General features: G+C 40.2%; 1 protein-coding gene across 1 annotated transcript in view; it reads left to right on the forward strand.

The window, feature by feature from the left end:
* Nucleotides 1–19,410, forward strand: part of DSCAM (DS cell adhesion molecule) — a 999,367-nt gene that overhangs the window by 401,722 nt on the left and 578,235 nt on the right. The window contains 2 exon segments of the mRNA XM_030205023.1: nucleotides 9,051–9,329; nucleotides 11,993–12,268. Coding sequence (XP_030060883.1) covers nucleotides 9,051–9,329; nucleotides 11,993–12,268 — 555 coding nt within the window.

The following is a 19,410-nucleotide window of genomic DNA, read 5'->3' on the forward strand; positions in this document are numbered from 1 at the left end:
GAGGTGGAAAATGTTATGTTTTGGGGGTGTTTCTCTGCTAAGGGCACAGGACTACTTCACCCGCATCAATGGGAGAATGGATGGGGCCATGTACCCGTACAATTCTGAGTGACAACCTCCTTCCCTCCGCCAGGGCCTTAAAAATGGGTCGTGGCTGGGTCTTCCAGCACGACAATGACCCAAACATACAGCCAAGGCAACAAAGGAGTGGCTCAGGAAGAAGCACATTAGGTCATGGAGTGGCCTAGCCAGTCACCAGACCTTAATCCCATTGAAAAACTTATGGAGGGAGCTGAAGCTGCGAGTTGCCAAGCGACAGCCCAGAACTCTTAATGATTTAGAGATATCTGCAAAGAGGAGTGGACCAAAATTCCTCCTGACATGTGTGCAAAACCTCATCATCAACTACAGAAGACGTCTGACCGCTGTGCTTGCCAACAAGGGTTTTGCCACCAAGTATTAGGTCTTGTTTGCCAGAGGGATCAAATACTTATTTCCCTCTGCAGAATGCAAATAAATTCATATACTTTCCACAATGTGAGTTTCCGATTTAATTTGTGATGTGCTATCTCTCACTGTTACCAATAACTCTACCCTTCAATTATGGGCTGCTCATGTCTTTGTCAGTGGGCAAAACTTACAAAATCAGCAAGGGATCAAATACTTATTTCCCCCACTGTACCCTGTTGTAGCATGAAGTTTAAGTGGGATGTGAGATCTATTTTGAAGCGTTGGGGGGCAGATCGTATTAGGTAGCTGGGGTAGGTGTCCAGTTGACAGTGTTGTTTGAGTATTGTTTAATCTCCTGGGTAATTGTGTTGGCGGTGAGTAGAGCGAAATTGGACTATATTCGGTCAGCAGGGTATTCACCAGGGATTGGGTCTAGACCATTATGAAGTTTTCTGTGGCCATGTTGCTCTGAGGTAGGTTTTACGTAGGTTTATGATTTTTTCATTGAAATATTTAGTAAGGTTGTCTGCAGATGGGATGTCAGTGTTGGTTGTGGTAACCAGTGTTGTGTCTAGTAGTTTGTTCACGAGATGGTATAGTTTCTTCGTGTTTTTATAGTCCGGCCCAATTTAGTTTTATAGTACAACCTTTTGGTCTGTTTTATTGCGTATTATATTTCCTTTGTAATCGTTTCCATGCGTTGAGTGTTGTTCGTCTTTATTTTTACATGCGCATTCCAGTTTCCTAGATTCCTAGATTCTCACAAACCGCCCACCTACCCTTGGAGTTGTCTCCTTTATATCGTTCTTTTTACTCTGCACGGAATGAGGAGCGTGGTCTGTACGTCGGATGGGAAGACACTCGGCGCATGCACAGGACTGTCTTTTGTGTATGTTATGCAGCGCTGCATATGCCTTGTAGCGCTATAGAAATGATAAGTAGTAGTAGTAGTAGTAGTTTGATGCATGGCTGCTCAGAAGGCGCTAGCAAACCTTTTGCTATGTGAACTGCTGGTTCACAGATCGCCGACCCACTTCTGGGCATAATCAGTCCTGCTACAGGTAAGTAACTTTGCTTTTATTGTTGGACAATACACCTTCACATCCTACAGCTGAAAGCCTAGAGTGAGAGGAAGGTAGATTCAAAGTGCTTTTTTTTGCCACCAATGTGACATCTTTAATGCAGCCAATGGATCAAGGAGTTATTGTTTCATTGAAATGACTTTACAGGAAACACTGCTAAAAAAATGTATTTTGGATGACAGAGAAACTGAAAGCGGCATGATCCAATTCAGAAGAGAATTGAACATAAAAGATTGTTCCTTCATGGTTGCTGACGCTTGGAATCATGTTAAAAAACAAACCCTGAAAAACACGTGGAACATTATTCTAAACAAACAAGAAAGACCCGGAGAGGGAAAAGAAGAAGATGATGTCCTTGAAAACATTGCCAGAAGTCTTCTACAGGTTCCTGGTTGCTCTGATTGTGATGTTGAGTATGTCAGCGAATGGATATGCAGTGATGCAAATGATTCATGGTATCAGATCATAATAGATGATGAAATCGTGGAATCTGTACAGGAACAAGGAACATGAAGTATCAGAAACTGATGATGACGCACCAGGTTGATGCTAATGCGGGACTGACACATGCAGAAGCCTTTGAATGTTTAATACAGTGATGGCTTAGCTGGAACAGCAGAAGAAAGCAGGTGCAATGCCAGCTCCTTTGTCTGAAAAGACCTACATGATCTTGCAGCAGAGAAACATCGACCTTAAAGCAATTAAGAATACTTCCTCTTTAGAGTAGAGTAGTGTATATACAGCACTGTACTTATAAAAACTGTACTTTTTGGTTAGAACTACTGTATTTTATACTTTTTCTGGCAAACATATTGATGAAAATAAAATGTGCCAGTATTGGAGGGGGTGGTCTAATGATTAGAGCTCCGGAGGAGTAGCCTAGTGGTTAGAGCATAGGCTGCAAACGGAAAGAAACCAGGGTTCAGATTCTTATACTCCTTGTGCCTTGGGTAAGTCACTTCACACACTGTTGCTTGCAGGTATAGCTTAGATTGGACTTCCTTTTGGGAAGGGCCCTACCACTGTACCTAAATAATGTAATTTGCCTTGAAGTTAGCTCTGGAGATCTAGTATTCAATCCAAATTGAATAGCATCAGCCTATTTCAATTGTTTTGCAGTCTCTATCAGATGCACAAGAAACTACTGTAGTTTGACCATTTGTGGCTTCTTCTAGTTTCCTATTCCTATTAAACTTGAGATGGTATTGTTAGAAATGTTAGCATGTCATTCAGGTGTATGCATACAGGGGTAGATATTCAGCTGACAGCGGTGAGCTTTTTTTTAGTCGCCACCAGCATTATTCCCAGTATTCAATGTCAGGCCATGTCCGGCACCAGCATTGAGTATTCGGGTTTATGCAGCCTGCTGTCTTTATACAGTTAATTGATGTATTCAGCACTTACCACATAAGCAGCACTGTATAAAGATAGGACTGACTTTTATGCAGTCAGATATTGCTGTTTTAGTTCCTACTCCACCCCGGACTGCCTACAAATGACCGGCTTTCACTTTAACAGTCTGGCGATATTCAGAAACACTAACCAGTTAAGTGCCACTGAATATCAGTGAATAGTCATGCACAAGTGATGTAACCGCCAGGGGCTGTTTCTGGCCAGTTAAATCTCTTTGAATATTGACGCCATATTTTATAAAATATGTGCATTATTGCAACTCTGCCCATGCTTTGCCCGAACTCCTTCCATGAGCATGCATATTCTATAAGGTACTTACTGGCTTGCACCAATCATACTTAGGCATACTTTTAGTGTTTTTAAGAGCAAAAAAACATTATAAAATTACCATTTATCTTTGGTCTTCACTCCTAATCCTCGAGGGCTACCAACAGGTCAGGTTTTCAGGATACCCCTCACGAATATCTTTGAGAGAGATTTGCATACATGGAGATAGTAGGCATGCAAATCTCTCTCATGGATATTCATTATTTTCACCTTTATTGTTCCAAAAATATTAATTGTATAAAAAAGTATCCCTCAATAAGCATTGGTAAAATATTTTTCTCTTCTCACAACCTACTCATGTATCACAGCATAGGACATCTATTCCTACTGACCCTATACCACAGTGTTATTTATATAGTCAAATTTGTTCACATTTAGATACATATAAGATGTCAATCTTGTGTGGTTTAAGAATCAACAGATGGTGTTCTTCCTCCTGAAGTACTCGTCTTTCATGTTTAAAAATGATTTTTGTGGGAAAATGCTCCTTCAGCTTTTCTGTGTGATGCAGCTGTTCCGTCCTTTAAAGCATGATGTTGAAGTGTCCCTTTATGCATACTGTTCTCCCACTTTACAATGAATCAAAATGTTGCAATCCATATAGTTAAACTGTCAAATCCATATTTACGATCTTCCATTTCATCTTGCTGTCACAATCCACCTTCTCACAACCCAGCAGTGAGTCATGTTCGTTGCAAATCAAGCAGGGATTATATCAGCTAGGGAATTTAAATATCTTTTTAATCCCTCTATACCTGTGATGTACGTTGTTCCGAAAGTCACAAGTCTTTACAACATTCCCTGGGTAGACCAATAGTATCTGGCCGAGGCTGTCTGTTTGAGCCTCTGTCCCAATATTTAGATTTTTGTTTTTATTTTATCATATCGTATTTAGTCATACTTGTATCCCACATTATCCAAAAACAGTTTTGGTTCAAGATGGCTTACATTGATTCAATTACATTTACAAAGTTGTATAATGCTAGTTTTACAGATTTTCATTTGAGGCCATGTTTGGGTAACAGATCATATGTTAAAGACTCTGGTCATTTTTTGCAGATACTGGGCCAGTTGCAAATGCCTAGTGATCAATCATCTTAGCAGCTTTAGATGTACAGCACTGTATACCAACATCTCTCAACAGAGAGCGGTAGAAATGTTAAATGAACAACTACAAACTTTAGATTTATCTGATACCAAAATTCAGTTTGCTACTTCAAATGGCAGAATTGATCATTTTTAACAACTATTTTAAATTTGAAAATCATATTTCCTTCAAATCAAAGAGTGGCCATGGGGGCTACAGTGGCTCCTACTGTAGCCTGCCTGTATATGGCTCAGCATGAAGAGAAGTTTGTTTATACATCACAGTTTTTTGGTAGTGTGATAAAATGGGTTAGATATATAAATGACGTGCTTTTGATCTGGAGAGGGGATATAACTATTTTAAATCAATTTGTGAAATTTTTAAATTCGTGTGACCTAATATACAATTTACTCATCATGTGGGATACCATCAGGCTCATTTTTGAAAGGAGAAGGACGCCCATCTTTCTACACAAATTGGAAGATGGACGTTCTTCTCACAGGGTTGTCCAAATCGGTGTAATTGAAAGCCGATTTTGGACGTTCCCAACTGCTTTCCGTCGCAGGGACAGCCTCAAGGGGGCGTATCGGAGGCTTAAGAAAGAGGGACTTGGGCATGGCTAGCACTAGGACGTTCTTGAACCCATAATGGAAAAAAAGGACATCCCTGACGAGCACTTGGACGACTTTACCTGGCCATGTTTTTCTCACGACCAAGGCACAAAAAGGTGCCTGAAATGACCAGAAGACCACCAGAGGGAATTGGGGATGACCTCCCTTACTCCCCCAGCGGTCACTAACTCCCTCCCACCCTCAAACAATATCTTTCAAAATATTTTTTGCCAGCCTCAGATGTCATACTCAGTTCCATCACAGTAGTATGCAGGGCCCTGAAGCAGTTTTAGTGGATGCAGTGCAATTCAGGCAGGTGGACCAGGCCCATACCCACCTACCTCTTATGTTTGTGGAGGAAACAGCGAGCCCTCCAAAACCTACCAGAAACCCAGTGTACCCACATCTAGGTGCCCCCTCTGTCACCTGTAAGGGCTATGGTAGTGGTGTACAGTTGTGGGTAGTGGTTTTGGGGGGGGGGGGGGTTGGGGGGGGGCTCAGCAGACAAGGTAAGGGAGCTATGTACCTGGGAGCAATTTCTGAAGTGCACTGCAATGCCCCCTAGGGTGTCTGGTTGGTGTCCTGGCATGTCGGGGGACCAGTGCACTACAAACGCTGGCTCCTCCCATGACCAAAGGGCTTGCATTTGGTCGTTATGAGATGGACGTCCTTAGTTTTCCATTATCGTCGAAAATCAGAAACAACCAAGTCTCTAAGGAAGACCAAAATTTCAAGATTTGGACGTCTCTGACTGTATTATCGAAACGAAGATGGATGTCCATCTTATTTCGATAATATGGGTTTCCCCACCCCTCCATTGTGACATTTTGCGAGGACGTCCTCATCAAAACTTGGACGTCCCTTTTGATTATGCCCCTCTACGTGGTTAATGTTTTAGATGTAAGTTTAGAGTGGAACAATAACAGTTTTCTTACACAGTCATACTGTAAAAGTACTGATAGAAATGCTGTTTTGCATTATCAAAGCCATTATCCAGGTAACTTATGCAATAACATTCCTGTAGGTCAGTTCTTTAGAATTCATAGACTTTGTTCCCACTAGGATATGTTTGTAAAAGAGGCTAATGAGAATGTCAAGACGATTTAGGCAACAGAAATACCCCTCTAAGATTGTTTGTAAAGCTTATATAAACGAGCATATAACGTTCAATGCCAATGGTTATTACAACCGATTATTAAAGAACAGTAACAGGATGATTTGTATATTACCATATACTCAGTCAGTCAGGCAGGTGGAAGATCTGGTTAGAAAACATTGGCATATTTTGTCAACTTATACACAGTTTCAACATCTCAATGATTTGCATATATAAGGGGTAATAATTTGGGGAGAATTTTTATCCATTTGTAGACACAGCCTTTGACCAGGGAACAACAGTTAGGTCATTATAGATGTAATGCCTGTACTTATTGTCATTATACTTGGGAAAGTCAGTCAGTGGGAATTCCTTATATGGCTGGGAAACTATTTACTTGTTGCAGCATACTGATTGCAATTCTCATCAGGTTATTTATGAATAAAATGTCCCTGTATGTCCCTGTAACCTTTGGTATATAGGGCAAACTATAAGGAAAATCAAATATAGGATAGCATAACACCTGAGCAATTTAGAGTTCAACGTTTAGAAGCACCCCTGATTGCTGTTATGATTCTGCCGGCTTGGCAGGGAGAGAGGGGAGACGTCTCTTCTGATTGGCTGCCAGGGTTTGTGCTGACGTCTGTGAGTCTACTTAAGCCTGCGTGTTACTCCCAGCCTTGCTTGGCGTTACTCTCACTCTTGTGGTGACTTGAAAGCCGCAGTTCTTGGTCAGAACGTGCTCTGTGCTCTGACTTTGATCTGAGTTCCCTGTTCAGGGATTTCTTTCCTTTCCTTTTGTTTGTGTTAGCTGGGGGCAGCATTGTGTGGTTTAATTAGTTCTCTTGCCTCCATCTGGGCTTCCCTTTGCTGGCTACTGCTCTCTGTGGAAGCCAGCTGCTTGTTCCTCAGTGGGGGCTGGGCTTTGTTCAGCTTTGTCTCAGCTAGGCTGCTTGTCTGAGAGCATCCTCTCTGGTTGTTTGTTTACTCTAAGGATTTCTCTTCCCAGTGTCCTGCCTGCTGGCTCAGGAGTTTAACCCTTTGTGTACTCTGTGTTCTGTGTCCCTGCCTCTGACAGTGTGTTTTGTTCTATTGGCCCTGCTTCCCCTCGGGGAAGCGTTCTCTCTGTTTGTTTGTTGATTTAGGGAGCTCTCTCTCTCTCCCGGTGTGCCTGCTGGCTCTACAAGCTTAACCCTTTGTGTTCCGGTTGCCCTCTGTCTGCTGTGGGTTTGAGGCAAAGGCTTTCTGCCTTCCTTTTGTGTCTGGTTCCTCTGGCTTCTGCCTGGGGCTTCCTAACCCTTTTGGGGGTTGCTGTATTAGTTTCCCCTGCCCTGCGCTAGTCCCCTGGGTGGGCATGGCCCCCTGTTCTTTTGTTGTCTCCCTCTGTCCTATCGCTAGTGTTCAGCGCGTGTCTGACATCTTGGGTCCCGGGGCCCCTCTGGGTTTCTTCACCCTCCCTGTGTGTGTCTGGGTTCCTGTTCGGAGCCGTGAGGCTCACCACAGTGGCTCTGTGTGCGTGGGTTCTGGTTCGGCCGCGAGGCCTGCCCGTTGCCCTATTTCCCTTCTTCTTTAGGGACTGCGGGGAGGGGGTAGCTAGGGGGTATTGTGTAGCTGGGGTGTGTGGTGGTGGGTCGGTCTCCCCTTGGCCTGGGTCGCGCCCCGCTGGCCTCGCCAGGGCCCAGGGCTCACGACCAACCCAACGGATTACATTGCTCATTGGTTGACAGCATAGCACCAATTATTAGAATTAAAATTTGTAGTGTTGCACCAAATGCAAACATCCCAGGGAGGTAATATATCCATTATTGATTCGTAAAGAGCAACGATTTATCTTTAAATGGAAGACTGTGATGCTGCAGGGCCTTAATTAGAGGTAGATTGGCAGCTATTTAATTGATTAAGATCTTTATCCACTGGAAATCATGGATGCCCATTGCCCTCACAACGCATGCGATTGGCATTTTCATAGCCGATGGCGTGCTGTGGAACGTTACTCTTGGGACGTTCAGTTCTCTATATCGTAAGTAATGAATTTCAACATGTAGTTACGTAAAGTGTTTGATCGGTTTTTAAAAAGTTAGAATTTCTCTAACTACTACATTTAGTAGATATTGCAAATCATCGTAGTTTCAATCCCTGAAAACGCCGTAGTAAAACATGGACCATGTTAGGTTGTGAGAAGAAGGTTTGTGACAGCAAGATGAAGTGGAAAATTGTGAATATGGATTTGACAGTTATGCTATAAAGGGACACTTCAACATTGTGGCTTAAAGGACGGAACAACTGCATCACACAGAAAAGTTGAAGGAGAATTTTCCACAAAAATCATTTTTAAACATGAAAGACTGAGAACTTTAGGAGGAAGAACATCATCTGCTGACTCTTAAACCACAACAAGATTAACATTTATATTATCTTAATTGTGAACAAATTTGTCTATATAAATAACACTGTGGTATAGGGTCAGTAGGAATAGATGACCTTTGCTATGATATATGAGTAGGTTGTGAGAAATGGAAAAATATTTTATCAATGCTTAATTGAGGGAAAGCTTTCTATACAATTAATATGTTTGTAACAATAAAGGTGAAAATAATAGAAATTAATTTTTCATAGTTATGTATAGTGTTATTCACAAGTGATAACTATATTGAAATAGAGTGAACCTTGTAGTTGTGATAATGGATATTCATTAGAAATATCCTGAAAACCTGACCTGTTTGTGGCCCTCAAGAACTGGGAGTGAAACAAAGGCTGTGTGTACCCAGTAGTGCTGCTGAATAACATGGCATAAAAACTCTAAGTAGGTTAGTTTCTGCATGCCTTCAGCCTCATCCAGCCCATGTTGGTGAAATATGCAGTCTTGCTTCTGAATTGAATGCCCACTTGAGGGAATTATATTGCTAAATGTTGGGCCTTAATTTGTCCTGTATCATTACTTTATTAAAAAAGTTGAAAAGTCACGTTGCTTACTTGCTTTGCAGATCCATCAAACTCTGCTCCATCCATTCTTGATGGATTTGAGCACCGCAAAGCCATGGCAGGTCAGCGAGTGGAGCTGCCCTGCAAAGCTTCAGGGCACCCAATACCAAAGTATCGCTGGCTGAAGGACAGTGTCCTGCTGGAGCTAGACAGCAGGTTCCGGCAGACTGTCATTGGGTTGCTGATTGAGAACACTCGGCCTTCAGACTCTGGCACCTATGTCTGTGAAGTATGGAACAACTATGGGAACGCCGAGGTCATTGGAACACTGCATGTTAAGCGTAAGTGAGAAAGAGGCTTGTGTCTAAACACATGCCTTCTATTCATTCCAGCATGCTATCTGTATAAATCTGCCATGGGAATAAAACTAAATAAAATAAATAAATGTGGCCCTGCTATAGATTTGTATAGTGCACTGCAGAAGACCCAGGTTGTATCTCCTAATCCATTGGTATATTGTAGAGGTGATACACATGAGATGGGAAGGAGAGGGGTACAGAAGGATAATGGCTACTGGTGTAATAATAGTATACAAGTAGCATTAATGAATTTTTCCTTACAAAGGGTTCCCTTTCATCCTGTGGCTAGCAAGAAATCTGAATACTTCTTCTCCTTGCCTATCATTCTTGAAATTGGCTTTCAGAAAATGAGTAAAACTCCTTCAAAAAATGTTATCAGATAATCAGAACCTCTCAGTGTAATGATATTCAGTTGAGGCTCAGATGCCTCTTCTATGACCTGTGTGGCTTTTTTACAAGAAAATTGTTAAAGCATCACAGACTCTAATTTTGAAGGCCAGAAGAGATATAGGAAAGCCATAGAGACATGTTCAATAGCAGCTCGATGTGAAGTCCCCTTCTGATAGAAGCAGCAGAATGTGCTGAGATCATGTCAATGGCGCATTAGGCTGAGGAAAGTCATGGTAATAGAAATACTTGACTGCTATGAGATATAAAACCCCATGAGAAGTTTGAACGCAATTCGGCAATGTTGTTGACGTATCTAGAGGAAAATCTCGCGTCATTCATAGGAGCCGACTCTGTGGGTGCTGTGGTGCTTGAGCACCCCCAATATTGAGAAAATTCCTTGTATGTGTCCGGGAGTGGTTATTCCATGGGTTTAGCATCCCCAATAATTTTGAAAAGTTGGCTCCTATGCTGTCGTTGACTATGTTACTGTGTAAATGCGGGAGGGGGGACTTAGCATTTGATTCTTTTGTGATATGGGTATGACCGGTCCCAGAAGAATAACTAGGGGACAGATGGGATAAACTAACGAGATTAGTTATATTAGCATAATTGTTGTATAAGGAGCACGAGAGAGGCAGAATGAGGTAAGTGGAGAGAGGGGGAGTAATGTGGGAGAAAACTGAAAAACTGTTAGACTGTAATATTTTGTGGTTGGTGAACTGGCGCACTAAAACTCTGTTCTGATGTGGTTGATATATATTTAAAAATACAGAAAAAATGAAGGTATTTGGATGCAACTCCTTGAGAGTGGCTTGAAATTATTGACATTTTCCTTTATTTTAGAAGCTCTAGTCATGTTTTGGACGTTTGAAAACAGACATTTAGACATCCATATTTTATGGATGTCTAAATCCCTATTTTATAAAGCCAGGACATGAGCATCTAAAACTGCAGTATGTCCTTATGGCAAGCGGATGTGGTCTGTGTGTGTTTTGGGTGAGGCTAGGGAGGGGCCAAAATATAGACATCCAACTCTGATTTCAGAAGGGGAAGGGACATCTGTGTCCAAAAACATGGACATTATTTAGACCTGATGCTTGACATGTTCAAGTTATAGAAAGGTGCTCTGATTGAGCAGCTGTCCACTGGAGGGATTAAGGAAAGTGACCACCTTAATCCCTCAGTGGTTACTGCCCCTTCTCTTCCCCGAATATGAACAGCAAGGGATACCGGACTCTGCAGAGTTGGGGAGTAGCTTAATGGTAGTACAACAAGCCTCCTGGTTCTCAGGAGACAAAACTAGAGCCTGGGTCAGTGAGTTATTAAAGCATTTAATAATTGAATCCATTAGCAGATAATCTCCTTTGGCCATCTCTGCTCCAGCTTTGTCTCTTCTTTCTACTGTTTGGCACCCTGGTTCTCAGCCCATTACTCTAATCATTAGGCTGCCCCTCTGCTCTGCATGGACATTCCTGTGCTGCCACAAAGATGGCCATGCCCCTTGTTTGCCTCATTCATAATTTGGACTTTTCTGTTTGTAAAATAGGTAGGTGTTCATGCTGGACATCACCATCACACAGACATCCATTTCTCATATATTTTAGAACAGACTATGTTCTAAATGACATGAGAAATGGACATCCATATGTGGTGTATCTACTTGGATGTCTGTATTTTGAGTTGGGTATCATTTCTAAAATGCTGTTCATTACCATCCAGAATTCTTAGCGTTTTTAGTGCCTGAGAAACCATCTCATTGCATACAGAGCTCTTTGTAGAAAATGCCACTGAAGTATTTGTCTTCCTGTATGTATTACATTTAAACTGTGGAAGGAGCCAGGCCAAATTTCCCTGAGGGTGCTTCTGGGCTTTACAGGTCAATGTTGTTCTGAATTCCTTCCCCTGATATGATTCTCTCCTCCTTTCCAGCAAGGGTATGGGAGGGTGGGAGGAGATGCTGAAAATCTTTGCCTAGGTGGATGTGAGATGGAAATCTGGCCATAGGGGAGAAAGAAGTGTAAAAACTTGAGATTTGGTTTGATTTTGTGGAGGGCTGCATGATTCTTATAGCTTATTAGTGGATCCCAAGTAGACTTTTATAAGTTATAACATCTTAGAAGAGACCAACAATAAGTAAAATATAGTAAAAAGATACAGTAAGAAGTATTGACAAAGCAGGTGCTATATGTGATATTTTCACACTCATGCCCTGTAATACTTTTTTTTTTTTTTTTTTTTCTTATATAAACCCATAGAGCCTCTGAAGGCTACAATCGGCCCACGGAAAGTGAAGAGCAGTGTGGGCAGCCAGGTGTCTTTGGCCTGCAGTGTGACAGGAGCAGATGATCCTGAAGTATCCTGGTACCATAATGGTGAAATTATCATCCCTGGGAACAATATTAGGATCACCGGTATTGACCATGAAAACCTTGTAATGGATGGCATGGCCAAAAGTGATAGTGGAGCATATCAGTGCTTTGTACGTAAGGACAAGATGTCAGCACAAGACTACGTTCAAGTGGTGCTAGAAGGTCAGTCATAATATGCTCTCTGATGCTGCCCCTATTAACAGAGATATTAAATAGCCATTGTTGCCCTATTATAATTGTTCCTACTACAGAAAAATTGTGTTTATGTTTGATTGCTGGTTGAACCATCTGTAAATTTCTGATTACACAAATGTCAGAAGCTGATGCATTAGATGGTGAAGTCAGTCATTTAGAAGTGTCAGATTAGGGGCATATCCAGATAGATTCAACTAATGAACAAAAATGCAGACTGTAGAACACAAAGAGGCGATGATCTGCATGTCGACATTCTACATATAATATAGAACAGACCACTGAATCAATGAAATGGATATTATTGCTCAAGATGCCCAATGTGGCCATATTTAGCCTTCTAAGAGGCTGCGTCAGAGGCAACACCATTCAGTTAGAACATATATAACAGTTAAAATCATATAGTATTTTATTTCACAAACAAAATAAATTCAAATTATGCATTCAAATATTCAACAAACATGCAAGTAGTTTAACCAATCATAAGAAATAATAAAAACAATAGAATAATAAGAGTTAGTACATGCATAAAATGTCCAATAATAAATAAAGAGGATATTACAAAACTAGTGATCCACTAACAAAAAAAGAGAGAGACTCGTGTTCCAAATAATCACATGTTAAAGGAAGGAAAAGCCTCAAAGAGCTCCAAACCTGAAGGTTTATAGAGCTAAACGTGATCAAAAAAATCTACTCTTTATCATCAGCTAAAAAACCTTCCCACAGTATTCAATTTTCAAAATATTTCAAAATGTTTATAATCTTATCATTCATCAAGTCTAATGTATAATCCAGTGTTCATAGACAACATATAGCTTGCAAAAAGCTCTCAAAAAGGTGCAGTATGCACCTCTATACAATATTCAGTATCACTGAGTTCTTACTCAATACTTTACTTATCTGAAAGTCAGCATGTGTAGAGCGCTGCCTGCAACACCTCGAGCCAGTCTCCTTTCTCCCAGGACCAACGTTGGCCAGCATTTCATTTAACTACTTCGGGGTCCAAACACAGGGCTGTCAACCAAAAAAGGAGAAAAACCTCAAAACATCGTTCCAGCATATAGAGACATTTTAAACACTTCTCAGTCTCTTACAGAATATGGCAGTGTATATACTTCTTACTGCTGCCTACCGGCTTTCACACGGTTACAAAATGGCCACAATACTTATAGGGTGACATCAGATGCTGTGAAGAAACACCTCCAATCACCTGCTTAAAAGAAATGGCACCATTCAGTATGGGAATTTAAACCTGTAGGTTCTCAAGATTAAGCATAAAAATCCACTTTTGTGCTCTCTGCTTTAGTATTCTCAATCCGATCTGGATCGACCAACCACATGATCACGTCAACAGTAATGAATCAATAGTAGTGAATTTGTCACATTATTCACTCTCTGTGGAAGACTGTCAGTAATTATCTAAAGGGCTGTCATTTGTTCCCACACAACAATTAGATTAATTTCAAATGAGAATTGAACTAGAAAAGTTTCTGAGGACTTTGCAACTGAAAGTTTCTTTGCAGATAAGAATGTGTCCTCCAGGATTTGTCTGTGGTTAAGAGGAAATCACAGTGGGTGCCACTGGGACCGCTTGACCCATTTCTGACTTCATTTAAGCATTTGGTTTTAGCAGAATTCCAGCAAGTGGAGGTGGATAGCAAATAAGAGGGTTACAGATATTAAAAGGAAAGAAAAGAAAGCCCTTGAGAAGTTGAAAGCTAACACAGCTGTAATAAGAAGAAAGGACAAAGCGGGGAATGCTAGTTGTTCAAGAGCGAGACTTCTATACTGTAGAGATCCTTAGACAACTTCAAGTTCAATCTGATTATGTGGAATTATCCTGTGACCCTACTTTAGTGAAGGTTATGCTTTGGGCATCTTGACAGAAAAAGAATTCCACTTTTTGAACATTGCACATCCCCAGATACCTGTATTTTATTCACTACCCAAATTCATAAAACACTTAATAATCCCCCTGGAAGACCTATTATTTCAAGTAGGGGGTCGCTACTAGAACCACTATCAATATATATTGGTTGCTTTTTGCAGCCTTTGGTTGCTGCTAGTAAATCATATTTGAAGGATTCGATGCATTTCTTGAGATGCCTTTCTGAGCAACAGTCTAATATACATACTTATGTGTTGGCATCGATAGATGTCACATTTCTCGATACAATGATACCCCAAGATGAAGCCATCACTATTTTACGCAAAAGTTTGGATGCCTGATTGGTTATGAGGGTACCTACTTCCTTTATTATACAACTGGTTCAATTGGTGATGAAAAAGAATTGTTTCCAGTTTGACAATAAAATATATCAGCAAATTCCTGGAGTAGCAATGGGGGCTACGATGGCTCCCTCAGTGTTTATGAATGCATATGAACAAAAGTACATTTATACTGCAGAATTGTTTCAACACATTTGCCTTTGGATTTGATATATTGATGATATTTTTGTGCTGTGGAATAGGAGGGTGGAACTTTTACAAGAATTTGTTACATATTTAAATGGTTGCCGTTCCAGGATAAATTTTGTTTTGCATTTTGATTGCTCAGAAATATCTTTTTTTAGATGTGATGGTGAAGAAATTGGAGTTGGGATTTTCTACAACGGTATTTCATAAGGACACAGATAGAAATACCTTTTTGAATTATGACAGCAGTCATCCTCCTTCATTAAAAAAACAGTCTTTCTTTCTCGTAATTTGTTAGGTATCACAGGGTTTGTTCAGCAGAATCAGAATATTGTATACAAGCTAAAGAGTTGATGAACAAGCTGCAAGTTCGAGGCTGTCCCCTTTTCAGTGGTTAAAAAAGCTTATTATAGGGCAAAATTTAATAACTGGGATCTCCTCTTAATGCCTAGACCTGCAAACCTTGCAAGATGAGCTGAAGATGTGCTTACGTATGTCACTAAATATAATTCATGTTCTTCAGGAGTAGTTAAAGCTATAAGGAGACACTAGGATTTGATTAAAAAGTTTCCCGTATTTGCTACATCATAGCTTCAATTTGCCTATAGTAGGAGCAGGAATTTAAAAGAACATCTTAGTCCATCAGTTCTGCCCAGACAAGATATTGATTCAACAGCAATTGGTGTCTATGGTGGCCACAAAAAATGTAGAGAGTGCATGGTTTGTGCCATAATGGAGGAGACATCAGAGTTTATAACCCAGTAGATGAAAAGAAGTATTTCTTGAGAGATGACACGTCATGCAAAACAGGTTTTGTTGTGTACTGTATGCGGTGTCTGTGCAACAAAATATATGTTGGTCAGACTACCAGAGCCCTCTCTGTGTGTCTAATTGAACATAGAAGATCAATAGAAACATGTAAGGTAGGTTTGCCTTTGGTGGCACATTGTGCACAGTTTGGACATCTATTTAAAGATCTACACTGCATAGTTCTACAGAGAGTGGGGGTTGCTGCAGAGAGGAGGGGACAGATGCACAATACTAATGCAGAGAGAGCAAAAGTGGATTTTTATGCTTTAGTCTTTAGAACCTACAGGTTTAAATTCCTGTATTGAATGATGCCATTTCTTTTAAGCAGCTGATTGGAGGTGTTTCTTCACAGCGTCTGATGTCACCCTATAAGTTAAGTGGCCATTTTGTAACTGTGTGAGAGCCAGTAGGCAGCAGTAAGAAGTATATATGTTGCTGTATTCCGTAAGAGAATGAGAAGTGTTTAAAATGTCCTTATATGCTGGAGCGATGTTTTGAGGGTTTTTTTCTCCTTTTTTGGTTGACAGCCCTGTTGTTTGGACCCTGAAGCAACTAAGTAAAATGCTGGCCACGTTGGTCCTAAGAGGAAGGAGACTGGCTTGAGGAGTTGCAGGCAGCGCTCTACACATGCTGACTTTTCGATAAGATAAGTACAGCATTGAGTTGTTGAGTTGCATATTGCATCTTTTTGAGAGCTTTTTGAAAGCTGTTTGTTGTCTGTGGACATTGGATTATACATTAGACTTGATGAATAAAATTACATATAAACATTTTGAAATATTTTGAAAATTGAATACTGTGGGAAGGTTTACTTTCCGATGATGAAGAGTAGATCTTTGTGATCACATTTAACTCTATAAACCTTCCGGTGTGGAGCTCTTTAAGGATTTCCTTCCTTTACCATATGATTATTTGGAACACAAGTCTCTCTCTTTTTTTTGTTAGTGCATCACTAGTTTTATAATATCTTCTATATTGAAGTTCTGATTCCATACCCGTTGTTTTGATACAGTGGACAGTAATAAATAAAAACATGGATATATATATAAAATCATGCATAATAAGACATTTCAAAGGGACACCTACCTATTGAGATCTCTCAAAGCATTGTCCCCTAATAGTGAATAATATCACAGTCTACAACAGCAGAAAGGTTTTAAGTGAGATTTGAAACCAGCATGGCTTGTAAACACAAATGAGTAGCTGCATAATCTACTTATTTGTTTACAAGCTACACTGGTTTTAAATCTCATTTAAAACCTTTCTGTTTTTGTAGTCTCCATAGGTACTTTTGGTAATAGAGCTTATAAGGAGGCATTCTACAGATCTATTTTAAAAATACCAATTGGTTTGCATAAAATACTTCTTATTAAAAGATGTTTATGGCATTAGTACTTAATAGTCTCTCAAACATTATCTTGTTTGTTGCTAGAAGGAAAATCTTCAAAGTCTTGTATCATTATCTGTGTAGTTGAAATGTTCTGCAGCAATTGCTTCCTCTTCATCATTATTTAATTCATATTCCTCCTCATCAGTAGTCATACAACGTCCCTTCTCTAATTAAACCTGCTTTTTAAAATCCATTGATAATCAAATGTGGTTTCACTGTCTGTCATGCAGTGTAAATCCTGCAGCAGACTTCTGCATAAGTAGCACATTTCTATTTCCCTATGTCCAGAGGATGTAGCTTGCACATTAGTCCACGAGAGATTACTGCTATATAGGCTCCAGCGGCATTCAACATTTTCATAACTGAGACCAGCTTCTGGGTTGTCATGGAGTCTAATATTAATAACATTTTATTGTTGAAAAATCCACCTGAGTGAGCCCGAAAACATGCATTTATCCAGTCCTTCATAATATCTTCATTCATCCACCCCTTGTTGTTGCACTTAACAGTGGATATTGGGACTTGTTCATGTGACATAGTTATGCGTTTGAAGGTAACTAGTGGTTTCAACTTCTTTCCATCTGCAGTATATGATAACACAACATTGAAACTTGTCTGTTCATGACCAGTAGTTGTTATAGCCATCATCTATGTGCCACACTCAGCAATTTTTCTTATGTTCTTCTTGCATGAAATTAATGAATTGACACATTTTGTCTCCCCAATCATCTGGTAGCTTTTGAACCACTATAGTTTTAGCTCAAATAAATAAATCATTCCTGCGTATAAACGTAAACACCCAGTTCACTCCTCCCATAAAAATCAGGGATCTTCATGTCAGTTTGGTAATGATTTAGCCTTCTGTTTGATGATGATGGTGGAAACAATCCTGCAGCTATCTTGTTCCGAAAGTACCCACTGTTTCAGATTTGCCTCCAGGTGGGCCATTTCCTAGGGTGGATTTCTTTCAGTTTTTCCTCAGCTTCTTTGCACCACTCAAGAATAGCCTTCTCATCAAAAGAAAACAGATGCCAACCTTCACAATTTCCATGTTCTTTCACATAGTTGACTGCCAGCAATTTGAAATCAGCTATATACAACATTCTTCTTGGTATTGTAAATTGACTACTGGTAATTTACGGTAAAACTTTCTTCATATCAGCTTACCTTACTTTTCCTCCAGTCTAGCATTGTTGGAATGCCTCAGTTTCCCACACACCACACTCCCATGCATGCTCAGCTCGGCATAATGAACTGAGCATACACGGGGAATACAAAGGTGTAGGGCCATACAAAATGATTTTTACATGTTTTCTTCCTTTCCGCGGAATATATAGGGGTGCGAGTTATATCTCTGTGGGGTATATAGGTGTAAATATGGTAACACTTCCTTCTCAAGGATGTCTTCCTATTAGCGGTCAAAATCATTAAACACCTTGGGGTAAACTTTCAGCAGTAGCAATGACCATAATAATTAAATGATGGTGCTGATGATAAAATTATTACAAACATTTAGCGCACTATGATGCTTATTTTAAAAGCATCCTCAAAAAGCAGGAAACATGCAGTTTGCTAACAAAATGGCTAACACAGACTATGGGGGTGTACAAAAATCTCAAAATTTAAATAAACAATACCTCAAAGCTCAGAGAGCATTGGCCTTCCCAAATGTGTCGGTTTTCCAAAGGAATTCCTAGATATTATCATTGGCTTCAATAAATCATCAAACTCCAGAAAAAAGAGAGCAACCAAAAAACTCCCCAAATGGAGAAAAAGGTTGGTCACCAAAAAAACCGGTGAAAAATAGCCAGAACCTACACAGTCTGTTTTAGTCATCAACAGAGCCGCCCCCCCCCCCTCAAATTCCCACATCAAATCCCCATTAATCCCTATAAAATATCACTTGTAATTCACGAATAATATCAAAATGCAGTTCTACAAATACTTAGCTTGACTGAAGAGGCATCCTGTCCCCATACTGGATCGTCAAATCCACTACTGCTCCGGTGCCTAAGAGAGCTCTTTTCCAGTGCTGTGATGCCTAAACATATTTCAGCTGTCCAAAATCTTGACAAAGAGCCACTTGTTTCACGAACCCACTGCTTTAGGAAGTGGAACCAAGATTCAAAAGATTGTCCAAAATGGCCACCGTGTTTTATAACAGACCTTCACAGGTACAACCAATCACAGACTGGCCAATTCTTAAAGGTGTAGTATTCAATAAAAGGCATGCCTCTCCACAGCCATATTCAAACCCATAGGTTCAACAGTGTTAAGAGAAAAGATCCAGCATTGCTCTGGATGTCTAAGTATTTTTTTTAAATCCCAGCTTTCCCACCCTTAGTCATCTGTTCAATCACCCAACAGTGCAAATCAACAAATTCATGTTTAGCCTTAATACAATGTTGAACAAGAGGGCTTCCAATTTTCTTGTAGATTCACAGTGGCAGTGCTCAATAATTATTGCTTTAAAGATCCGGGAAGTTTTGTCCCACAT

This window comes from Microcaecilia unicolor, chromosome 5 (assembly GCF_901765095.1).
Source record: "Microcaecilia unicolor chromosome 5, aMicUni1.1, whole genome shotgun sequence".
NCBI classification, from domain to species: domain Eukaryota; kingdom Metazoa; phylum Chordata; class Amphibia; order Gymnophiona; family Siphonopidae; genus Microcaecilia; species Microcaecilia unicolor.